Raw genomic sequence first — 26,693 nt, 5'->3', positions numbered from 1 at the left:
ACAATCCGTAGAGTCCCTGTCTAAAGCTTTACCCCTCACATACAACAACTCATCTAGATCTTGTTACAAGATATTCACAACAGAGGCACACAGGGGCAAGCTTATCTGCTCATGAGAAGAACTGCCACCGAATGCTGGGTGAATGAGCTTTTTGAAGGTCAAATCACATCTCGATTGGGGGCTGTAGTTTTGTCTGCTCCAATCCCATTTCAGCATCAGAATGGGTAGGCGAGATAAGTCAACGGAGCCAGGGTGGATGAAGGTGCTGGACAGGGGATTACCATGGAGGCAGGAGAAGGAGTGTGGAGCAGAGGGTATTCAGTTGGTTGCAATCTGCAGCCTCACCGCTAGAGGCAACTAAGTGCTACACAATGGTCCTTTAACAAAAAAAATGATTGCATAAGAGGGACTTATGAGTCAGCAAATTGAACTGACTTTTTGCTAACTGAAGCTGCAGTCCATGACAGGAAAACGATTACGTAAGGGAGGAATTTTAGAATTTTCCACATTCCTGCAAAGCAGCATTAGTCATTACATAAAGCCACTCTGTGAGACTTTATGCAATATGAATGTGTTTGCTGACCGTTCTGTTTGCTGATGTTGTTGTTTTTCTGTAGATATTTCTGTTTAGTTTTTCTATGACATGTCCAAGGTTGACTCAGAAATCTCTGTAGTCTCAGTTCTTCACGCCTTCTCTATGTACACAGTTAGTGGATGATGCAATGTGACTCCAACAATTTGGCTGAGTGTGTGCATACCTGCATTTCCACTTTATATCTCTGACCAAGAAGCAAGAAAATAGTATAATTGTCGCAAAGCACACATCTTGAGAGGAAGACATACTAGAGTTGGCCATCTGCTTGTTGGGCCTGTGTTTTCCCACTCACTAAAAATGCAATAATGTTTACTCTTTACTATGCAACACAGTATATATTTCAATCTCTGGAGTTAATGGTTTTTCAACTGAAGTGGCCACGTTTGCAAATAACAATTTGGCTCTCGCAAATGAACTCAACTCCCTGATGAGGTGAAAAGTCTACCAGGCTTGACAGTGGGGAATGATTTCACACAGTCTCCTTATCATATCATATGCACACACGCGCGAGCACACATAAACACACCGGCTGTCATTGCATTCATGACTGAGTGTGTGAATGTCAGAATCGTTCAATGAGAGGCAACAACAGGGAGAGGCTGAGCATCTGGGGAGGCTGTAAGGAGAGGTTTGAGCTTCTCCATCAGTGGATAGACTGACACACTTTGTTATTTCTCTGCCGCTTCCTTTCTGTTGTCGTCTTGCAACAGATACTTTCTATTTCCATGAATGTGTAATGGAAATTGTAAAGGATGCATATGGCGTGACAGACGGTAACACATCAATGACAGTGGAAAATAATACATGGAACTTTGACATGGCAAAGTGAAGAAACTGAAAATCTACATGCATAAACACTCAATGCAACAACATTTATGCATGATATATAGTACATTACAAACACGGTGCACACTGTATGTTTATGCAGTGTACAGAGGCACAGCATTCTTACATATTTTATATACTCTAAATCTAGTCAGATGAAGCCAATTTACATTAGCACCAAAATGCTGAGGGAGGTATATAGTAACATGATTAGTAACATGATTAATATTACAGCGTAGCAAAAAACAAAAAGAAAAAAGAAAAGTTTAAATAATATCAAGTGTGTGTTGATAGGTGAGTTTGCAATTCTTCAAGAATACTGTAAATACTGTAACAAACATCCCAACACTTAAAAATGTGTTTCTTTTGGCTCATGAACAAAAAGTCGCATACGAAATAAATTGCACAAGGATTTTTATTTTTGTTTTATTTTTGTTTGACCTTTTTTTAGCCAGATAAAAGACCCATTGATATCAAGACCCCTTTCACAAGGGTGACCTGGCCAAGAGCAGCACCAAACAAATGTCAAATAAACAAAAAACAGACAGATACCAATAACAACAAACATTAAAGTATTAAATACAAGCAATTAGATACATAAAACGAAGGAGTTACAATTTAAGAACACAGGCACTGTTTGAAGCATTTCCATTGTCGATATCCTAAAATAGAGCGGAAGGTTTCCAATGAAACAAATTTGGACAATTTCAGATTGGAGGGCATTCCAAGCAGAGGGGGCAGAGTAACTAAAAGCCTTTTTACCCATTTCAGTTTGAACACGAGGAGCAGAGAGATGCAACATATCATTTGGGGCAGCATGGCTCAGTGGTTAGAGTCTTGCAACTGAAGGGTTGCCGGTTCCATCCTCGGCCTGTCATGCTCATGTCCCTGAGCAAGACACCGAACCCCTAATTGGGTCAACTTCCGCCATCAGTGTGTGAATGTTTGTGTGAATGGGTGAATGTGACGTATCTTGTAAAGCGCATTGGGTACCTTGCAGTTATAGTAAAGCGCTATATAAATACAGACCATTTACCATTTGATCATAGGTCATAACGGCTCCCAGTTCTCTGACGAAGAGCGCATAAATAAATAGGACCCAAACCAAGAAGAGCTTTATAGACCAGAGTCATCCAAAGTGTATATCACCTTACGTTCAAGGAAGGCATGCCATCTTTAGCATACAATTCACAGTGGTGGGTGAGGCGGCTACAACCAGTGATAAACCTCAGAACACAGTGGTAGACTGGAGTCAAGGGTACTAGTATGTACACTACCAGTCAAAAATTTGGACACACTTTCTCATTTTTTCTTTGTTTTCATGACTATTTACATATTACATTTACAGATTCTCACTGAATGCATCAAAATTATGAATGAACACATAGAATGATGTAGACAACAAAAAAGTGTGAAATAAGTGAAAACATTTTTTTTTATATTGTTTGAATTTTTCAAAATAGCCACTTTTGTCTTTGACTGTTGCTTTGCTCACTCTTGGCATTCTCTCAATGAGCTTCATGAGGTAGACACCTGAAATGGTTTTCCAGCAGTCTTAAAGGAGTTCCCAGAGACGCTGAGCACTTGTTGCACCAAAGATCTTAAATTTGGACTCATCAGACCAAAGCACACATTTCCAGTGGTCTATTGTCCATTTGTTGTGTTGCTTGGCCCAAACAAATCTCTTCTGCTTGTTGCTTTTCCTTTGTAGTGGCTTCTTAGCAGCTAGTTGACCATAAAGGCCTGATTGGCGCAGTCTCCTCTGAACACTTGATGTAGAGATGTGTCTGCTACTAGAACTCAGTGGCATTTATCTGGACTCTAATCTGAGGTGCTGTTTACTTGCCATTGCTGAGGCTGGTAACTCGGATGAACTTATCCTCAGCAGCAGAAGTGACTCTTGGTCTTCCGTTCCTGGGGCGGTCTTCATGTGAGCCAGTTTCGTCGTAGCGCTTGATGGTTTTTGTGACTGCTCTTGGGGATATATTCAACTTTTAACAATTTTCCAAACTGACTGACCTTCAGTTCTTCAAGAAATGATGGGCTGTCATTTCTCTTTACTTAGCTGATTGGTTGTTGCCAGAATATGGATTCTAACAGTTGTCAAATAGGGCTGCCAATTGTGTACCAACCTGACTTCTGCACAACACGACTGATGGTCACAACCCCATTAAGAAGGCTAGAAATTCCACCCATATAGTGAAAACCATTTCAGGTGACTACCTGAAGAAGCTCATCGAGAGAATGTCAAGAGTGTACAAAGCTGTTATCAAAGCAAAAGGTGGTTACTTTGAGGAATCTAAAAGATAAAACATATTTAGAGTTATTTCACTATTGCTTGTTTGCTACATAATTCCATACATTTTGCGTCAAAGTTTTGATGTCTTCAGTATTCATTTACAATGTAAAAGTAGTAAAAAATAAAGTAAAACTATTGAATGAGAAGGTGTATCCAAACTTTTGACTGGTAATGTATGTGTAAAAACGACCTCATATTGATTATTTATTGCAGCTGCAGTCACATTCACACATACTGTGCATATAAATTCTACACAGGGTATCATCAAGCAGCTGCTTTGTCTCTGAGCTGTTGGCAGGTTGGGATGGAATGTGCAGGTATGTGAGTTTTCGTTTGTTTTCACACAGCAACACACAAACTTGTACTTCACAGTTGAATTCCTGGAATTTTCACACATTTTGAATAACAAAACTAATTTTAAAATTATCAACTGATTAAAGGTCACGTCAAATTCTAAAGATGTAAATGTCATCACAGAACTGGCCTTAAAGATGCTAATCCAGGAAAAAGTTTTAACTATTTCAGAAAAGTGCATAAATGTCATAGAAGAAAAAAATAATGCACTGAACTCCTATCTCCTATCTCCTATTGACTGTCCTCTGTGTGCACAATGCAGCAATGTGTGTCATGTAGTCAGAGAACAACACAAGACTGCGCATTGAATGAGGCTCTTAATGAGAAACAGGCTATTTATTGCACTCATTAAAAAACAGAAAAACCTAAATACTCTTGTACTCCTACTCGCAGCTGCAGTATAAAGGAAACCACGTTGATGATGGAGCCAGAGGACCAGACAGGAGGGAGGAGGTTTTCTTAAGTTGATGAATGGTGAGTTTGGTGACCCAAATGAGCCATAAGTAATCCGGATTCTGATTAAAGCTTTGTCAGGCTGTTGGCTTTTCACCAGATTGTGTGTGGGCCTCTGACCCCGCTGAGTTATGTCTGTGGACAACATTAACTGAGGATGATTCTCTTTCTTCACAAGTGACTGGTAGCAATTTATATTTTATAGAGCCACAGGGACATTTAACTGGCATCCTGCGCCATTTAGTGCTACTTATCAAAACAGAAAAGATTTAATGACTTATCCATCAAATCTCACAGGCAGAGATTACTTTGAAGGTTTATTTTTTTGAGCATAAACCAATCTGCAACAGTACAGTGAGGGGTGTATTTCATGTTTGATGTGGAGGTGTCAAGCAAACATTCGATTTTTCCCATATACATCGCTCGCAGTGAAAACACAGGTAAAGCCAACAGCGCTGTGGCAAAGCACTGACAAAGGCTGTCAGGTTTTCAGGCTAATTAAAACCTCAGCTTTACTCTGTTCCCTGATCACTCCTCACAAAGACCCTTGAGTGGCATCAATGAGCACGCTCAGGCTTAAGTGAATGTTTACCTCCCCTAATGACTATCTGTCTCGGTCCTCTCCGCTACTCGTTGAGGTTACACAGACTCATGCAGAGATGAGACCGAAGCCCGAGATCTGTGTAGCAGCTGTTTGATGACACAAGACTATTTGCAGGTTGTTATTTTACTGTGTGTAATGATTGCCGGACAGCAGTGGCTCACTGTGTTGCTTGAGACAAAGAGGAATGTCCACTGGAGTCCACACCTCTGCTCTCTCTGCTCATAACTGAATGTCCGTTGTGTCATAAAAAATTCAAGTGAGGTGGAGGGAGGAATGTGAACTGCCAACATGTGCGAGTGTGAAAGTGAGTGTCTCTTTATCTGTGTTTACGCTGTGATGGACCGATGGCTTGCTCAGGGTGTTTTTGTGCCCGCTGCTTCAGGCTGGGACAGGCTATACACCCCTAAATAATAAAAATGGGCTGGTTTACCAGTAAACTCTTGGTGATTAGGTAAGCTGGAGCCAGCAGAATATACTCACCATGCTTAACACCAACATTCAGATGTATTTGTGATCAAATTATGGCATTAAAGCCAATTGCAATGGAAAGTCCTGAATTCCAAATTAGTTAAGCATATGGCTATGCACATTTTATTAGCTGTTTTTTGTTTCTGTTTTAAGATCATTTTCAAAGTCATAGCAATCGTAATCATTCAGTCTTATTCTGAAGTTTTTGAACTGCCTGGGTCCTTTGTTTGATTTGTGTGCTAATCTAGCTAATTATTTATTTAACCAATTATCATTTTTATTGTTTCTCCGCCAAAGAACGGTGGAGTTATGTGACTATCGGCGTATGTTTATCCATCCATTTGCCTGTCTGTCTGGCTGTCTGCTCAAAACATCACTCCAATATGGACTAACAGATTTGGATGAAATGTTAATGCATTGTAATAACTCACGCTTCATCTGGGGTTGCAGTGTTTGTTTCCATAGGCCTTGACAAAAACTTTGTGTACTGTGCGTAACAGGTCCTGTGGTACTGCACCTCCAGGGCCACACAGTCTTTTTCTATAATGTGCAAAAGCACGCTGGTGTCCTCCTTCAGCTCAGCAGCCTTCTGCAACTGGAGAAAGCCACTGTCTAACGCAGGTTATGTAAGTTTCCCACCGTTTCCGTTTAAAGTCCTGCACGTCTTCGCCCTGGACATCTGTGAGATGCATATAGCATCGTTTCGATCCTTTTTTAGTAACTTTTGAAGGCGGTTTCCTTGTCTTTCTTTTCTTTTCGTCATCTTTGCTCGTATCTGTGGTAGATACAGTCGACGCCATGTTGTTTTGATCTGATACCACAGCAACAGAACTCGGCTCCTATTGGTCCACGTGACCAAAAACTGCTGCACGCACTGCAAATCCTAGTCCGCCTGTGTAAATAAAGCCACAGTAAAATAAAGACCGACACAAAAACGCTAATTATTAAAAAATGACTGGAAACGGTGAGTAGAAACTTTTTGGTACTAATTAGCAATAGATATATCTTATAAAGCAGAGTTCATGTAGATCCACGTGAGTGGAACGAGATTCACTTTCTAGGCACTTTTTCCATGGTCCCAATACAGCCCAATAACAACAAGTGAACACTTCGTCAGCTGCCTGCTGACAATCACATGATTGCGATCTTACTACAGATAACCCTAACCCTAACCACTGATCGGGACTTAAACGTTGGAAATGATACAAGGAACAATTGATTAAATTGTGGGAGTGTTTATGAGTCCTATCAATTCCCGCCACCCGCAACATATTTAGGTCAAGCGATTCGGTATCCGTACATAACATACACATGCATAACACACGCCTGTGCTGAGCGTAAGGTCATTTTGTTTGTGGGTACATCTATATTAAATGGCCACATTCTGTGTTGACGATATTTCTGTCACAAATTTTTTCAAGATTTCAGCCATCAGAAATGATACAACTGAGCAGCCTTGGCAGAGTATTGTGCACTCTGAGTGCTTTTCTTGCTCCTTATGTGAAATTTATTCAAGAGTTTATGTTACACACGGGACTGCACAGTAGCATAGTGGGTAACAATTCTGCTCTGCCTTATATTTTGCTTGATTGTGTTTGCATTTTTTGACTGTCAAGCACCTTCTGAACACTGTTCCTAAGGTGTATATAAATCAAGTATCATTATTATTATTATTATTTATATAATATTATTATACATTTGGGGGTCAAATAAATATAGTAGCATAAATGTGTAATATGTTTCTCTTAAACCGCAGTTCTCGAGAATCTCTAAATGATTTTTTTTATTTATTTGGTTTTTATAAAGACTTGGAAGCAGTACATCAACCTTGAAGCACAATAAAAACTTTAGAAATATACACAAACGAGTGGCAAAGTTTGGTAGTCATTTAGACTTCGGTTTCTGACTCTCTGGCAGACATAAATTCACTCTTCTTTGAGCTCTGTTCTGGTCTCCACCCACTCTTGCATAAAATATCTCAGTAATACCAAAACTATAATCTATAAGATGAAAGGCTCCGTATAGAGCTGAGTTTAGTGATCTGTTTTTGTAGGTTTGTCACTGTGAGTGGCCGCCTTTTGGACAATCCTTTCAGCTGTTGTTCATCTAAAATGTGACTCAGGGCACCTTTAAGTATAGTATTTGAGCAAACTGGTGTTTTCCACAATGGAATTTCTGTGGGTTGCAGTTTGATACAAATATATTGCTTTTTTAAAATATTCTATCTTGTTTTGTGTCACGTTTATCTTATGTTTGTGTGCATTTTATCTGCATTACCGTTGGCTGAAAGACAAATAATTTCATGGCCAATAAAGGGAAACAGCTCCCCCACAGATTGTGTAAATAAATAAATAAAATGCATTTTCTCACTGATACATACAGTAAATACTGGAAACTTTGAGAAAGCATTTCTTTACAATTTACACATTTCAAAACCTCTGCTAGAAGAGGTCTGGCTGAATGCAGTTGCCAAGGTTCCGCTGTTGCAGTCTTTGGTGGCTGTGGCCTCAAGGAGCGTAAAGATGACTCTTTGTTACAGGTCACTGCTCAGCTGCTGTGACCTACACATTCTGTGCACCTTTCTGGAGCTTTAATGAGCACTTTGCTGTGACAGTGTCTTTGATTTTTTTTTCTTTTCTTTTTTTTTCATTCTTTGTTCGCTTGGTTTACATCTGGCCCACACGGGCATCCTTATGTTCCATCAATTGGCAATCAATTCTGCAGCCTGGAAGATCTCTTCTAAAAAAGAAATAAACAAGCACTCTTGCCTGTGCGCACACCACAGCACGCACACGTAAATGCATCCACTCTTCCGCCCAAAAACACTCAAATTGATGAGAGATTTATTTGAAATTGTTAATATCAGCTGTGGGGACTTGCTCCTGCTCTGCGCATATGAGTTTGGGGGCTCTGAAACCTGAAAACAGTGTTCCAACAACTGACGAAAATGCAATGCAGAACCATGGACGTAATGAGCCGTAACAATCTCTCTCTCTCTCTCTACACACACACACGCACACACGCACACACTTACATACAAAAATGATCTTTTATTCAGAACTTTAAAGATGAACGTTAAACCTGAGCTTGCAGACTAACTTGAAATGGTCAGCCACAACGCAGCCTAAAAAGCGTGGCTCCAGAAACAACAGCACAGGCCAGGGATGGTCTGTTCCTATTAGGTGCTTGTCCTTCCCAAGTCGTTATGGCTTCAAGGCAGGGTCAGAAGAAAAAGCCACCCAATCCCAAGACATGATGATGAAACCGTGACAAATCAACTCATTCTTTCACTCCAGATCCTGCAAGTCGCTGTGCCACGGGATTTCAGCTTCTCTTTGAGTTTGGGAGCTAGTGAATCTCGCGACTCAATGGTGCTCATTTCTCTAATCCAATCCCTGTATAAAACCTCCCTTTGAACGTCTACAGAAAAGCTGAAAGGCAGCACATATCCCTCCCTCCGTTTGCCTGCTCGCTGCCTCTCTGATCCGCGCTCAGTGTCCGACGCACAGGCGCGCGGATAGAGCGGGGATAGAGCAGATCTAATTAAGTTTGCTGATGGTGAAAGTGATGATTATTCTGCAGGAAAAGGGGAGAGGGAGGAAGAGGGCAAAGAAGATAACGAGAATAACTGCAGGGGGGCTGCATACACCCTCTCCTCCTCCCTCTTCTCCCCCTCCTCCTCCTCCTCCTCCTCTTCCTCATGATGGTGATCATCATCGCCACCACAACCATCATTAAAGTCATTATTCAAATGACTCAAACTTTTTCGGGATTCATTTACACTAAGATAATATCCATTTTTGCACTCTATATTTAGTACATTCTCTCCACATCCAACAGAGCCGTGGAATATTAATTTTATTAACTCAAATTCCATTGTGATAACTATTCCTCTGGGTCTTTTCATAACTCAGCCTTCCCAAAAATCCTTTAAATCCAAGTTTAATTTCCTTGATAAGAGGGGGGGGTTTGTTGCTTTTTCCCCCCGGATTTTTATTGGAAATTGGATTTGTCATTTATCAGCAGAACTATACACGGAAGATAGGACGTAAATACAAGGGAAGTCAGCTTATTAAAACTGACATTTTATCCTGATTTCCTGCAGTTGTGTCCTTTCTTTCGATCTTCTCTTTAATATGTGTTAATGTGAACTGCAGGTGACATCGATCGCTTCTCTAAAATGAGGCATCTAACTCCAACACAGCAGCATCCTCTCTGACCATCCCCTCATCCCGCCTGGCCCCCTTCTGAACACCTCCTACTCTCACTTCATCCAGTTACGTCCCAGCCAACCGGGAGTGCGCTCGCTGCTGGAATAAATTAAATTGCGGCTGTGTGCTACAGCAGGGAGGGAGAGAGCGCCCCGAATGCCATTCACACATTCCGTGCGCTGGGAGTCCAGGCACCGTCAGCAGCAGCGGCGGCTCTCTGTGCGTCCTGCATGCGCCCCGAGCGCATCTCTCCAATCAGGAGCAGAAATGAGTTAGAGAACAACAGCTCGCCACGCTTCCCTCCATGCGGGTGGTCGCTGCGCATCCACCGAGTCCAAGTCATACGAGTTTGTTTAAATAATCAGTCAACCTGGAAGGTTTGAATATCTTGAAGCATCGTGTCCGCTGCGGCTCATTCCGTTGGAGTGGACCTACAGTACCTACTGCGCGTCGTCAGAGGCTCTCCGCTGGAAATACACCTCTGTGAGCAAGAGAAGCACGCTCTGAGGACGGTGGATGGCATCCTCTGTTTTGCTGAAGTTGCGCTGCCACTGAATTGTGCGTCTGTTTGCATTTGTGGCAATAACCTCTCCCGATAAAAGTCCTTTTCCAATGCCGCCCCATCTTTGCGCTCAGCAGAACCCAAGTTCACGGTTCTATCAGGGGATTTTGCGGAGACTAATTCCGACCAGTTACGGACCACAATACTTGCAGAATAAGGTAAAGAGCACGAGGTTATATATGTATAGGTTATCTGTATAATTTTTAAACTGTGAGTAAAATTCTGTCATTTTATGAAAATGTATTATTCAAGCTTTATTAACAACCTAAATACAATTTAAAAATATTTAAAAATTTTATTAGATTAGATTATTTACAGAGACAGTAAATCCATTCATCTCTGACAATTGTGTCCCATGATTTCTTACCCAGCAATACATAACATATAAAAGCCCTCCTGTGTACCTTTATTCCTCCCACACCCAAACCAACATTACAATCTCATGTTCTTTGTGTCCACTTTGCCTCATATCCTCTCCTTCTTCCTCTCCTGGCTCCCTCCAGCAGGACTCATCAGGAGTGCAGAGAGAATGAGGAGTCACCGGGGCCGGGGGAAGCAGCATGAGTGGCCCGTGCATCTCCATTAGACTGGCGGCCCTCATGTTTCTATGGAAGTGGTTAACACTAAGCCTGCTCCAGAGCTGGTTGTCAGTAGGGGCTGGTGCGGCGGACTCTGCCGGGGCTGGCTTCAGCGGCTCCACTGGGCCCCTGGGCTGGCTCCTGTCGGACAAGGGTCCTTTTCACAACTCGCAGGAGTTTGTTGATTTCACAGAGCGCTACCAGCAAGGATTCACCACCAAGTACAAGATATACAGGTGAGAGACGGTGGACAGCACCGTCATGAATGAATGCACCGTCTGCAGAGCTGAGGTGCCTGAAAGGAGGGTTGTTTGTGAAATCTGAATCTAAGCTCAAAGTGAACCAAATGTAGAGTCTGTGCCTTTATTTAGTCCCGGATTCCTTTTGCCCCCCATGCTTGGGGAGGAAAGATACTTTTCTTTACACTATAAAAGATCCAGATTTAGTAGGTGGCAAACTGTGGGATGAAACATTGAGGAGATTACTTAGAGTTTTGCATAAAAATGAAAGCTCTGCGTGTATTCTGTATAGATGCAAGCCTCTTTGGGTGCGACTGCCTGCTCCCCCTTTTTTGTGGGCAGCAGAGACATATGGTTTGAGTGTGATACAAACTCCCAGAATGGTGCATATCGGCTGAAACTCAAAGTGGAGATACCGCAGGAGGGTTCGGGCAAAGCAGTGGGACATAACAGATATCTGACTGAGCCAGTTGATGTGTGACAGTGGGCAGACAGGATGGCTTCAGAAGTGTGTGGTGTGAAGTATAGTGGGTGTGTGCTTAGGAGCAGCAGGGTATTGTTTGAAAGCTTGCTATGATGTATGATGTCATTTTTCTTCATTTTTTTTGGAAGCGACAGTAGAATTAAAGACAAAACAAAGTATTTCAAAATGCAAACTTCCATATGTGCATCGAATTTAAGGCAGCTGTCCTCTTTGTTTTGATGCATGGCATGCTGTATCCTCTTTCAAAGTCATATTTTTAACAAAAGAAGGGATGAGGGTTTTTTTTTCATTTCACACATTCCACCAAAGTTAACGTGCTCCTGAAGGATTTACTGTATGTACACAAGCAAAAATGTACCAGCAGCCAAGGTCAAGGTCCTCTATAGGCAGGGAAACAGCTCTGATTAAGTAAAATCTAGAGCCTTGAATTGCTTTATATGATTCAGTATAGCATAAATCAAAAGCTGGTTTTGGGGTAATCTTAAAAGTTTCTAGCCAACAGCCATGGCAATCGTTTGAGGATACTGTACATTATGTGTGATCGCGACTGGGTGTGCTTGCTTCAGTGTATTTTCACTGTATTTGTGTCTGTAGGTGCCAGGTAAGTGTTTTGATGCTCTGTGATGAGAGTGATGTCGGCGTGTCCGCAGCCGCGCAGTGGAAGAGCTGTTGCCAGCGGAACAGAGGGTTGACTGACACTGGCATTTAGCAGCTGACAGGGGTGACAATGCCAGGCAAAGATAGAGAATGTAGCGCTGTTGGCTTCCCCACATCCATCATTTCCTCTCTCACTGCCTCTCTGTTGGTGTCTTCTTTCCATTTCACAGGATGTCTTCATACCTCTGTTTTTCCCTTCTTGTTTTCTATCCTTCAGTTCCTTCCGCACATCCACCCAAGGCATGCAAATCCAAGAGATAGTTGCATATACATGATTAATAGTTTTACATTCGTAAAACTCACACAGACTTTCTTTTCCAGAACTGTAACTCAAAGCCCTTTCGAGCATTTTTTTAACCTACAGTATGACTTCTGTTGACCTCTATCAGCAAATATCTTGAAATGCAAACTTGACAAGCCTATAACAACTCTTTCCCCTTGGGCTACACTGGCCTTTTCAGTTTCCTCTGAAAAATAAGTCTGCTTGCTAATTAGAGCAAAAATCCACTAGAAACTCGAGTGAAAAGGTGAAATATCATGATGGCAAAATGTGAAATAAGGCTCCTGCATTGTCATTTCCCTTCCCTGGCTTGCAAAACAAGCCTTTTTAGGCTTTAAATATCTTGCTCTTCTAGCAGTAGCTCTGTCATCCATCGCTGAGCAGTCGAGGATGCTGCGAACTGAAGACATCAGAAGTGCCTTCAAACTGCAATGGGCTGTGCAGTTATTATTATTATTATTATTGTTATTATTATTTTTGGTTCAACACAGACTTGTGAATTTTGAAAGCCATGAAAAAAAAAAACAAGTAATCTTTGAGTCATTTGTTTTGATCAACACCACCGTTCTGCTTCATCCAGACACTTTGCAACCCTTTATGGGTCAGTAAATGCCTTGTTATTGCCTCTGGAATTGTCACCGTTATGCATCGTAATCCAAGTTCAAACCCCAAACTGGCCTCATGTGGGACTGACGAGCAGCCAAAATGTTCTCAATTTGGACAGATTTCATCAGTTCTCATGCAGATTTTGTTTCTCCTAAGTGCAGAAATGCTGTAACGCTTACAGCACAGGCACACGACGAGAAACAGCAACACAAAATCAGCTTTAATTATCCGCCAGGTTAAAAGAAGGTTAAATAAAAACATTCAAATCTCACCTCTGCCTCTGCCTTTATCTCCATGTCTATCTCACATTTTCTCTCGTCTCTCTCTCTCCCATCTGCCCCCCTCTCTCCTCCCCCCTCTTTCTCTCCCTCCTGTGTCGAATGATCTCAAACCAATTGCTCTTTCTTGCTCATAAATATTCTCCAGAGCTCAGTTGGCCTTTCCCGTCAGGGGACAAGGGATAGGGAGTCGGGGAAGAGGGGGAAAGCTGGAGGAGTTGGGTACAGGAGGAGAGAGGAACCACAGCTTTATCTCCCCCTGCTGGCTGGTCAATGCCACAGAGCAGCTTGCGGCCAGCTCCAATTATGATAAAAAACAGAATCAAAAATGAATGGAGTATTTTCCAAGGTAGAAGTCGAAACGTTTTCATTTTTTTAACATTAGCAATGTTTCATCTTTTGTCTATACTGCATTATAGAATGGATTAAAACACGTAGGGATTTACAGCTTTCTGTCGCAGCGATGTCCTGTCAAACATTGTAAAAAAAAGAATTTGTGATATTAAACCTGCAAATCCACTGAATGATGGAAGTTTTCATGTTTCAAGGTCTGAACAAATACAATAATGGGAGCGATAAATTAATTGATTCAGTGAATTCAAAAGCGAAAGTGAAAAACAGGCACAGGGGCACTTAACGGTATTACTTCCAGTGTGATAGCAGAAAAATGCACCTGCTATGTCAGGCATAATGGCACTTTTAAAACACCTATTCATTCACTCAATCTTTCTCCTCTCCTGGCGAGGGTCACAAATCCCACAAACGGCTTTGTGGCCTTTATTTCATGCTGAAAGTAGTCGGCTCCTGCCGTGTTTACTTGTCCAGCTGATTCATCTTGCTATATTTCAAGAAAAAAAAGACAGAAATGAAGCAATTAACAGCATTTCTTTGACTGCTCTTCTTGTTCGCACTGTTTGCGTGAGGTTAAGTTAGAGATATGCAGTTGCTACACATGCAGCAAAGGTGAAAATGAGTGTAAAATGAACAAAAATGTGTTTCATTTAATAATTTAGAAGCTTGTGGTGTTGGGAAATCATCTCTGTGAATGTGAGAAGCTGTTACTCCGTGATTTCTTGTGTGTAGTCGAGCCCTATCCACAGACAGAAGCATATTAGTCAAAATGTCACCTCCTCCCTTCTTCCTCTTCATGGGCCATAACTTTTATATCACGCCTCATCTCCTGTGTTTTCTCCTCTCTTTTCTCCTGTCAGCCCACTGGCTACTACATTGACTTCATTTGATGTAAGGAGTCATCTCTCATAATTATGGGGTGATTAGTGTTTCAATTATATGCAGACATGTTTATAGAGAGGACAGGCCACAGAGGCATGATGTTACAATACCTGTCATTTTGCTCGGCCTATTGTGCTTTATCCGTCCCGTGTTTACGACTTTGCTATTGTGTGTTTTGAAAGCTTCAGATGGGAGAGCACATTTAAAAGAGATCATGAAATGGGTTGGAATAAATGGCTATGCAGCCCCAATGATAAAGGAAAACAGAAGAGAAGAAAAACAGAAGATAAGAAAGTGTTAAAGAGCATAATACTATGATGCACTGCAATGCAACACAATATGATATTAAAGCATATTATAGACAATACTGTGAGTGTACAGCTGAAATATAAATCACCCAATAGAGGCTAAACATGGTGGCTTTTTGTAATGAGCTTTTATATATATATATATATATATATATATATATATATATATATAGATGTACTGAATGGTGCAATATGTTTGTAGTTCATCCAGATAAATTCAGATTCATTCTCTTTACAATCTGTGACTCACCAGCCTTACTCCAAACAAAGACACAGGAGTATACAAGTCTGGATTTGATGCATGTTTGCTCGAATGCACAGCTATGATGGGAAACAGTCACGCCTGGAGTGCAGTTTGGATTATCGTCCCAGTCACATAAAATGCATCCACAAGAAAACAAATTAAACTAATTGCCCAACAAGTTCTAATATTTAAAGGACACAGTAAGTTGGCTGGTGAAGTTCCTTCCAGGTGGCGGCTGTGCCACATCCAGCCACTCTCAGTAACTATCCATGCCTGATTTAATGCGAGTATCAGACAAATGCAAATAAATGTAGTTTGTCAAAAGTGGTTGACTGATTTAATTAATTCTTCGATGCCAGCCTTTAAAGAGTCAAGGCATCTATATCCTCTCGCACATCGTCAACACAAACACTTACATACTCCACCATGACATAAATAACACAGACCAGTTGTAATAAATGATTAATATTGCATGTATTCACAATTATTGAAAATACCTGCTTGACATCAAGATTTTTAATTTATATGATTAATGGAATTAATCATCTTTATTTACTTATATTTGCATGCCAAATAAATGTTACTGAAAGTTCAGATAGTGTATAAAGAACATCAAGTGTCAACTCAGACTGTTGACCGGTATAATGTGCAACTCTTGATTCTGTTTGGGGCGTTAAATACATTTTTTTTAAATGTATGAGGCTATTTTCTGAGTACTTCCTCTTGTGTTTATAGAGAGGAAAAACACAAACCTACTGCAGAACAATTACTTTTATTTTGTGTATTACACACGCTTTTGACTATCTTACAAATTTTTTAAAACAGAACTTCCAACCTTTCTCTAGATGTTTTGTTCAGATTTCAAAAGCAACCTTTATTTTCATTTCCACTGATCCCTTTTAGCAATCAAAATTGCTCCAGTCGTCACCTGAGGTCATGGTCGGGAGAATATTTGCTTCCCTATCATTTTAAAAATTGTGACAATGATGTTTACTTAACCTAATGAAATGCTTTTATCACTAAAATCTAGAAATCTTAATCATAGAGATGGCCGATCAGAAAATGGTCTAATGAGATTTTTTTATATATATATAAAATACTGATGACAATCCTTTAAAAGGGTTGCCAGATGGAAAAAAAAAAATCTCAAGCATTTAGTTTTTAATGGCAATGACAATCTATTTACAGAATCAATCTACAGAAGTGACAACAGTAAATGTATTTTTTATATGTCACACAAAATGTGAACAGAAAATGCAATGCCCTCAAAACATAATTGGCAATGTAGTTTAATTGTAGAGGAACTGGGACACTAGGATGGTTTATTGGGGAGTTTGCATGACTGTATTATGAGCATTATGATAGCAGAAGCTGCTTGTCGGGAAATCACTAACAAAAATGCAGGATTGAATACAGTTGGTCCATTTCATGCTTTATTCATTGCTGGTGCTGTTTCTTTAAATTCAGAACACATTGCAGCTCTTCCCTTCTGCCTCTCCACATTTCTGACACGCGTAAGCAAATGAAATCTGACCTTGTGGCACACATTGTAGAACACATTTGCAGGCCTTGACTGTCGATCTTCCCTGCAATGGTTTTGGTTGCTTATAATCAATAAAATAATGTCTGGAAATGACTGTGGTAAAGCTTTGTAGCAAACACTTTGCAGAGCATATCCAGAGAGAGCACAAGTATACAGTGAGAGACAGTTTCTTTCAAACTACATTTTTCTCTCATGCATGAATGCCTGAGCAGCTTGTTCAGTGAGAGCTGTGATAGAGACAAGTCACTCCGTCGTCCTCCGGTCTGAGGTTGAATGCGTCCTCAGGACAGAAACAGAGCAGCCTCCTCTTCTTGATCACCAGCAGCAATGGCAGTGACGAGGACTTCATCCAGCGCAGAGCTTATGGCTTCTGACAAGTGTGTGATGGGGGAGTTACCAGGGCCAGAGGTCCATGGAATCAGCTTTTATGAAAGAGAGACTCTGCATCAGTGTTTGAGTAAATTTGGCATGGATGACTTGAGCTGTGATCATTGGGTTTGGGATCTGCAAACCAGTTTCAGTGGGGAACGTTTTGTCCCCTAAGAATCAACACAATTTTCACGCCAAAATGCATTTGCAAAAATCCTGTAAACACTTAGCATAAAAGCCATGGATTCTCTTTGTTGGCCTAAATGTCAGTTTAAGTGTCAACGGCAGGATATGTTAAAAAGATGGCGTAGAACACAAGTATGATCAAATGATCAATAACAGCTTTTGTTGGGTTCTTGACCACCTCACTGAAAAATGAAGAAGAAACCTTTTAAGATGTCTCGTCTAGCAATGGAGTCCTATAACCTACAAGTCAATCGATAATTTCAAACTGCTGTGAGTCATCACAGTGTTAAGCTGCCCCTTGAAGCCCCAAATGCAACACAGTGATTTTGACCAGTGCTGTGTGATATGATTGCATTTTACTCAGCAACTCATGGATCAAAAAAGGTCATAAACACAGTTATACTGCACTTTCTTGGAAGAGAAATAAAAGTAAAAGTACTGCCTAAATGTAAATGTACTTTACATTTTGCAAAACAGTATTTCAACTCACATACTGCTAAATGTGGTGAATATGCCAGTTTAAAGCAACAGGATGTTCAATGTAAGCTCCTTATCCAGACAGAAATTTTGGTTTTGTTTGGAATTTGAGTTTGCTTACAACCTCTCTCCTTAGTTCAGTAGTTACACTACCGTTCAAAAGTTTGGGGTCATCCAGACCATTTCATGTTTTCCATGAAAATTCACACTTTTATTCATTTGCTAACATAATTGCACAAAGGTTTTCTAATCATCAGTTAGCCTTTCAACACCAGTAGCTAACACAATGTAGCATTAGAACACAGGCGTGATGGTTGCTGGAAATGTTCCTCTGTACCCCTATGTAGATATTCCATTAAAAATCAGCAGCTGTCAGCGAGAATAGTCATTTACCACATTCACAATGCCTAAACTGGATTTCTGATTAATTTAATGTTATCTTCATTGAAAAAAAAGCTTTTTATTTAAAAATAAGGACATTTCTAAAAGACCCCAAACTTTTTTAGTGCAAGTGTTACACATATGTCAACACCATCCACAACATGTAATACAGAGCTTGTGCTGTTTGAATGTGTCAATATGTGATGTGCTTATGTCTTTATGAGAGTTACATTGTATAGAGTTACAGTATGTGATGATAATTCTTAAAAGCCTACACTGGTCTTTTGTTGTCAGAAGGAAACTGTGCCATGAAGAGCAGGATTTACTGTAGCTGATGGGTCTGTATGATCTGTTCCATTTATTTGTGTATGTTTGTGTTGGTGAGGTTGAGTGTGTATACACAGCGTGTATTAACAGCATGCGCATGCCTCATTATGTAGACAATGTGATTCCAGGCATTCCTCGTTTTGTGTGTGAAGAGCAGTCACTTGTCAACAGTGTTATGACAAATTGCAGTACAAAGGGGATAAGCAGTCTTCATGTCAGCAAACCTTCCTGCAAATCATGATCTCGCTCCCTCTGAGCTGCCCTTGTTTTCTTTTATCAGAGGCGTAGTGATATTCATGGAAGCCGCAAATCAATAATGCAATTGCTTTTTTAACAAAGCTCACTCCCCTACAGCATTGTACCTGCTCCTTTTTTCACACTGTGCAGTTTCACAATTTCACAAAATTGGCTTCTGTTTGAATCATCTCAGTAAGAAAAAATATGGTGAAATAGTAAAAAAATATAAAAAACAAAAAAATAAAACATGTTTTCCTATTCTGCTGGCAAAATTTAAATGTTAAAGCCATGCTAAAAAGGAACAGGAAAAAGAAAGAGACAGTCGCTACTTTATACAAACGGTTCTTTTAGGAAGATGTCAAGTAGGAAAGATGGGGTTTCTTTGGTTTTGTTTGGGGAATATAAGCACGTAATCCATTCAGTCAGAGACAACATCGTCAGAGGTGACCACTCAAACTGTTTTGTATTTGTCAGAGAGCGCTCTGCTCTTTGGGGGAGTTTTCAAAGAATCAGAGCAACAAAGATGATTCTTCTCAACACTTGCACGTTACATCTTTGTCAGTGATACATGGCTGCATCAGTAACCCGTTAGTCAGCTGGTAGCCATGCAGCTTATGAATGAGCCGCTGATAATGTGACCTGAAGGATTGTAGCAGCATGCTTGACCAGTACATACAATGCTTTTTTATTATTATTCACATCTACCAGGCCCTACAATAATACTACTGAATTAAAAAAAAAAAAAAACTAATTGCAGAATCTGCATCAGAATCAGAATTACTTAAAGAATATCTTCATGACAGTTGCTGTGTAATGTTTCCTCAAATATGTAAAAGGTGTAACTGCACGGATAATGTTACACACAGGTTAATGGAGTGAGGCATGTAAACAACAGCTGAAATGGTATATGAAAACTCGCCTGGTATGTATGAGGATGTGGCTCCCACAGCTAACAGTTACATGTGGATAGAAATGTTCCCTCATGGCAATTTGACCAAAGTGGCACCATTCAATGGTAGTAAAAGCAACAAACCATCCACCTCTTACCTTACCACTCATGGTTTTATTCCAGCGGCCCTGAATCATCGAAAAGCCATCAATGGTGCTGATTGGGTCGGGAATATTTTCCTGTAGCAGTACACTTATGGAAGTGCCCTCGATTCCGCACAAGGGCTGTAAGCTTGTCCGTCTTTTTGTTCGGAGATTTCACATTGTCTGTTTCACATGACAGGACATAGGACTTATCTCTTTTCCATCAGTCCCTACTGTCTGGATCAAGCTCTTTCCTCCATCACTTCCTCTGCATCCTCTTTGTGTCCTCTGATTTCTGCAGAGATGCCTGTTGTTAGTTTAGTCGGCATAGAACATCAATATTGTTGAACAAAAGTGGTAATAACTTGGCAACAACAGTAATGAGTTGCATGCACAGTTAATACATGTTCTCACATCATATAAATATTAATTTAGTTACTTTAAATGGGGCCAGAAAAATGGCAGAAATTACTAATGAGGACAGCGAAAATGAGCCTTGACAGAAGGGTTTATGTTTTTGAGCTTAGTTGTGTACTAAATGTGAGCTGTCTTGGAGAAGAAAGGCAGAAGCAGAACACCCAACCCGATTTAGGAGGTGATCAGGGTAGATGAAGTATCTGAATGGAAACTGTGCAACTTTTTTCCCCTATAGTCCACTTAATGTTATGATTGAGGCGGTTTGAACCCAAGCAGCAGGCAGACAGACAGGCAGGTGGATTAATAATGAGGTTTAATTTGTTAGAGAATAAAGAATAATCAAAACAGGAGGCACGGGGAATGAACACGAGCAGCTGGGCTCGTCCACAGTTGCTCGTAATCAGTGGAGCCAGAGCACCGGAGAGGGAGAGGGCGTGACAGTACCCCCCCTCGAGGTGCGCCTCCTGGTCGAGGTGCCGGCGGGGCAGCCTGGGGACCGGCAGGGATCCGGCAGGAGGGGCGGGCGGGTTGGGCTCGGGCGGGTGTGAGGGACAACTCCGGAGGACGGCCCGGGGGCTGGACAGGCTGGAACCGGACAGGCTGAATGGAAGGCTTCGGAAGACGGCCCGAGGGACAGGCGGACTGAGGCCGGGCGGGTGGGAGGGACAACTCTGGAGGACGGCCCGGGGGCTGGACAGGCCGGGGCTGGACAGGCTTGAATCAGACAGGCTGAATGGACCGCTCTGGACGACGGCCCAGGGGCTGGACAGGCTGGGGCCGGACAGGGAACTGATGGCCGGGTCGATGGAAGTCTTCAGGAGGCCGGACTGGGAACCGGCAGCTGAGCCGACGGGGACCTTCTGGAGGCCAGGCTTGGAACCAGCAGCTGAGCCAACGGGGACCCTCTGGAGGCTGGGCTGGGAATCGGCAGCTGGACCAACGAGAATCCTCCGGGGGCCGGCCTGGGAACCGACAGCTGATCCGACGGGGACCCTCCGGGGGCCGGACTGGTAACCGGCCGCTAATCCGACGGGGACCCTCTGGGCGCCGGACTGGGAACCGGCAGCTATACCGACGACAATCCTCCGGGGGCCGGACTGGGAGCCGGCAGCTGATCCAAAGAGAATCCTCCAGGAGCCCGACTGGTAACCGGCAGCGGCGGGACCCCTCCGGGGGCAGAACAGGATCCGGGGCCAGGGACCCCTCCAGGGGTGAAACTGACTTTGGGACAGGGGACCCCTCTGGGGGCAGAGCTGGAGCCAGGACTGGGGACCCCTCCGGGGGCAGAGCTGGAGCCAGGACCAGGGACCCCTCGGGGGGCAGAGCTGGATCTGGAACTGGGGACTCCTTGGGGAACAGAATTGGGGACTGGACTGAGGACTCTTCAGGGGGCAGGACTAGACTCAAGATTGGGGACCTCTCTGGGAGCAGGACTGGGGACTGAGCTGGATATGGGACAGGGAACCCCTTGGGGGACAGGACTAGATTTAGGGCTGAGGACCCTTCAGGGGGTGAAACTGAAGACATAGCTGGATGTGGGACTTGGGACCTCTCGGAGGGAAGGACTGAGGACAGGACTGGACTTGGGACTGGGGTTTGAACAAAACAAAAAACTGGGGACTGAACTAAATTAAGAACTGGGGATCTTTCAGGGAGCTGGACTGGACAAGAGGCTAAGGAGACCACTGCAGGGGTGCCACTTGGTGTTGGGGTGGTGTTAGTCCTTTTCAGGGCTCGGGGTGAGACGCTACTCCTCCTCAAGGCTGCCAAGGAAGAACTATGCCCCTTCAAGGCTGCTGGGGAGGTGCCACGCCTCTTCAAGGGTTCAGGGGAGGCATAATGCCTCTTCAGGGCTCGGGGGGACGCCTCCTCAAGGACACAAGGAAGGCATTTCGCCTCATCAAGGCTGCAGAGGAGGTGTTTCGCCTCCTTAAAGCTGCAGAGGAGATGTTTCGCCTCTTTAAGGACCCAGGGGAAGGCATTATGCCTCAACAAGTGCTCGGGGAAGGCATTATGCCTCAACAAGGGCTCGGGGGAGGCGTTCACCTCCTCGGGGCTGCCGAGGAGGCTCTCCGCCTCCTCAAGGACTGGGGGAAGGCATACTGCCTTTTCAAGGACTCGGGGAAGGCATACTGCCTCTTCAAGGATTCAGGGGAGGTGTGTAGCCTCCTCAAGGCTGCTGAGGAGGCGTTATGCTCCTTCAAGGCTGCCAAGAAGGCATCACGCCTCTTCAAGGACTCGGGGGAGTCCAGGAAATGACGTGTGTGAAGCAGGGTGCAGCATGTAGAGAGCGGAGTGCGGAGTGCAGTTTGCAATGGTCCAGCGTCAGAGCTGAGGCAGAGCCAGGCTTTTATCAGCCGCTGATTGCTGATCACGAGCAGCTGGCCTCGTCCACAGCTGCTCGTCATCAGTGGAGCCAGAGCACCGGAGAGGAAGAGGGCGTGACACTTAATGGATAAATAGTTTACCATATATACTTATTCACTTCCTATATTACATTTAAAAAATGTTTTTCTTTCAGAAATATGCAGTTTTTTAAGTGACCACACACTTTTGAATGGTAATGTAATCATACAAACTGAAATAGATCACATATTCTGTGAACTAATATCTTTCCAAAGTTTTCCAACTATTTTCACATACCAACTTCTTTGTTGAATAAGTCAGGTTTTTCCAAAGCATTCTATTTATCAAAACAAACAGCAGCACTTACTCTACACAATGGTATCAGTGTTGTCATGAAATGTGGTTTTGAAGACATAGCTACATTCTGCACTACGTCTCCAGCATTGTGCTGAAATTGATTCAAGAATTCAATTGCATCCCACTTTGTATGAAAAACAAACAATATAATGCATTTTACTCCGTACTGAAATGATTCAAGAGTTTTCGTCAAAATATAAGAGTAATTAATCTGAGTACAAGTAGGCAGTGAGGATTCTTCACCTTGGGGGGCTCATGGCAAAGTGACCATTGGCAGCCCTAGTTTTTGAGGACAGGTCCTTCCGAGAGAGTGTTTTTTTCTTTATTTCTTTATTTTTTTTAATATGCTTGCTCAGAGGGGATCCAAATGAATCTTGGCTTTTGCTGGGTTTCTCTGTATACATTGTGCAAGGTTTTTTACCTTACTATGTTTAGTGTCCTTGAAATGCCATACACTATGCTGTGAATTGGTGCTATATATATAAAACTGAATTAAACTGATTGAGGTGGGGTCAACCATTGCCCTGGTTTACCGTCTCTGCAAGTTGGGTAGAGTCTATGAGCAGTGAATGAAACAATTATATTTATCATTTTACACATTTTTCCTTCAAAATGCAAAGTCCTACACTATTCCACTACTATGATTCTGGCATTGTCAGATTTCAGACAATCTCTTCAGCACAATTATGAAAAGACGTCTCCACTTCCAGCATTTTGTGGTGAGATTCATGTAAAAAGGAAGAAGACCAGGATTGATCCAACATCATACATGTGACTAGTCCTTACAATGAGCAATATACAAGCTTTTACCCTTTACAGGGTGTGAAACTTTGCTGAAAATAGCTCATGGTTCACAGAATCAACTGGACTGCAAGCAAAATAAGCTTTTTCTTGTTCTGCCAAGAGGTTAAAAGAGAAAAAGAAGAAAAAAGGACAGCAACACTTTTGCAGCTCATTGATTAATGCATTGCATTCACATATCTTCAACTCATTTCAAAAATTTGAAGTTCAAAGAAAGACAACTTTATGTAGTGTATCCCTCGGTCTTGCATAGGTCTAAGAATATCTTGAGTGCTGTTGTCATTGTAAGGCTGCCAGATCCTCCTGAATAAAGAATGATAATGAGTCACTTCAGTCTCCCTTCATCTGACTTAAATCCACTCCAGTCCAGCTGCTCAGTATTATTCTTGAATAGTTTATCTATGATGCTAAAATGGAAAAAAGAAGCAAAATGTCACAATTCTTATTTTGGCCTTGTTTGTTTTCACCATTTCACCCCATCTTCTGCCACTCTCCATCTGTCCACCACATGCCATCTGAGTTTCTTCCTGGTTTCTGGTCATCTGACTCTCCACACCGACCTGCCCAACTGTAGTGCATTCCCACATTACATGCTTCATCCAGTTTAATTCAGTATTATTATGTAGCACCAATTCCCAATATATGCCGTAGCACAGCACTTCACATAGTAAGGTAAAGATCTTAAGAATGTTAAACAAGGATCAGAGAACCCAACAAACCAAAGTTGCCTTTGGATTCCCTATGAGCAAGCAGTCAGCGACGGTGGGAATGAATCAAAAAACTCTTTTTCCATTTTTCATTCAGCTCGTATTGTGTATACCTGTTATCCCACTGTGTTGTTGTGTTCTTATGATTGGGTAACTACAGATTTCTTCCACCTGCACCGGCGCTACATCTCTTTATGATCGGTTTAATAAAAGCACTGAACTGTTCCTGCAAGCCTGCTTTGTGTCTGGATCCTGGTCCCCCTTTCTGTCTTCATCATGCTCACAGTGGCAAAGAAATCTAGTTAGTCTAATCCATGTAGTTACACTGCCTGTGAGAAGTTAGTTTGACAGTAAAATACAGTGGAAAGTGAATGTGATGTCCAGTAAAGCTGGGCTCACAGTACAGGAGCTTTAAAATCTGTTAAGATTTTAAAGCCTGGTTGCATCATGACATCATATGAAACTCTGCAGATACTCATCTCTCTAGTCCCAGACATGTATGCACTATAAGATTTAAAAGTGCTAATAATGACACAGCACTAACACTGCAGCAGTCAGGGAACAGTTCACTTCATGTGATCTCGTGAGGAAGCAGATGTAAACAAAATGGAGACTGTGGTGCAACAACTTGTTGTCATGCAAAGAAACCAAAACAAGTCTAGATGAGAGAGTGGCTGGAGAGTTCCATTGACTATAATTTGGAGGGTAATTTTTAGCACTAATTTTTTCATATCTGTAGCTAATGTTGGCCTGAAGTGCTAGAATGTTTAGTGTAGGGCTGCAGCTATCGATTATTTTAATAAAGAAGTACTCTACCAGTTATTCTGCCGATTATCTTGTAATTGGATGTCTCCATTTTGCATTCCGCACTTGGCATACACATTACAGCATCAAGAGCGGAAGTGAGCACGCTGTGGGTGGACATGCACACTGTCTTCTTTCTCTTTTCCTTTCGGCTTTTCCCTTCAGGGGTCGCCACAGCGAATCAATTGCCTCCATCTAACCCTGTCTTCTGCATCCTCTTCTCTCACACCAACTACCTTCATGTCCTCTTTAACCACATCACGCTGTATCGTGCGTATATAGTCTAGTACATAGGGGATTAAACAAATCCTTGAGGCAGATAATTTTGCCTCGAGGCATTTTAGTAATTGAATTACTCGAGGAATCATTTCAGCCCTAGTTTAGTGCTGCTTGACAATTGTGTCCACTGCTCTGGAAATACTGCCATAATTGTACCCATCCGGATTTTAACACCTGGACTTCTCGCAGACTTAGAGATGTTAAAGACTGGATAATCTACTCTCATTAGCAAAGAACCTAGGCAGAAGAGTTCTGACAAAGATCCAGGACCAGGTTTCTCTTCTGACTGGCAAAGAAATGGGCCTGAAACTCCAGTAGTGTAATCTTGGCCCAAGGTAGGCCGAGGTTGATTTCGTTTCACCATCGATGCCGTCCACCCGGGAAGTGGGCTTTTTGTTCCGCTTCCCTCCAGGAAAGGGTACAGTAACATAAAAACTCTAACTTCCAGACTGAAAAACAGTTTTTATCCCAGAGCTGTCCAATCCATTTCCCCCCTGCACACAAACATACACACTATGATCAGTAAAGAACTGAGCCTAGCACTGGACTATACTTTACCTCTCATCTCACTGCTCATTCATACTAATTCTGTTTACATATTTAGATCTTTTTTATTTATTTGTATATAGTGTGCCTTTTATATTTTTTATCTAGAGCTGGGAGTCACCAATCGAAACTTCACTGTGTAAAAATATGACAATAGAGATTCTTTATTCTAATATATCTTCAGTCCAATTTATCTTAAAATAATGTTTCACAGCATAGATTATAGCTTGTCACAGTGTGGAAAATACATGTATTAACTATGGGTCAGTTCCATTAAGTGCCGCAATAAGCAATGACATTAAAGCAGCATGGACAGACACAGGACCTCACCTCAGTGGAATGCAGCCCTCATTAATACTCTGCGTCTTTTCCTATTGTGACAAGTCAAGGTGTCTGCTGTGAAAAAATATTTATCCTCTACAGGAGCGTCTAGATGTCAATGGAAATGGTCACATTGCCACAGTGTTTAAAATTTGTACTTGAGAAACACTTAGCAGTATCAAAGGCATGGAAAATCAAAATAGCAGGAAGCATGCTGCCTTGTTTAAAGGACCTCTCAGAAGGTTTAATTGGATTTTCACAAATTAATAGACTGATGTTTGTTTG

At 42.1% G+C, this 26,693-nt stretch overlaps 1 protein-coding gene across 2 annotated transcripts in view; it reads left to right on the top strand.

Annotated features, from left to right (window-relative positions):
- Nucleotides 1-9,880: 9,880 nt before the first annotated feature.
- LOC110954478 (BMP/retinoic acid-inducible neural-specific protein 3-like) overlaps nucleotides 9,881-26,693 on the top strand; it is a 73,763-nt gene continuing 56,950 nt past the window's right edge. Inside the window, exons 1-2 of one of the 2 annotated variants that reach the window (XM_022199031.2) lie at nucleotides 9,881-10,529; nucleotides 10,878-11,185. In XM_022199031.2, the coding sequence (XP_022054723.1) occupies nucleotides 10,932-11,185 (254 nt within the window). In that variant the 5' untranslated portion in view covers nucleotides 9,881-10,529; nucleotides 10,878-10,931. Of the gene's footprint in view, nucleotides 10,530-10,874; nucleotides 11,186-26,693 lie in introns of both variants that reach the window. The other variant, XM_022199030.2, reaches the window with a different exon arrangement.

Source organism: Acanthochromis polyacanthus, chromosome 4, assembly GCF_021347895.1.
Source record: "Acanthochromis polyacanthus isolate Apoly-LR-REF ecotype Palm Island chromosome 4, KAUST_Apoly_ChrSc, whole genome shotgun sequence".
Classification (NCBI taxonomy): Eukaryota; Metazoa; Chordata; class Actinopteri; family Pomacentridae; genus Acanthochromis; species Acanthochromis polyacanthus.
This window is presented reverse-complemented; position numbering and strand designations above follow the sequence as displayed.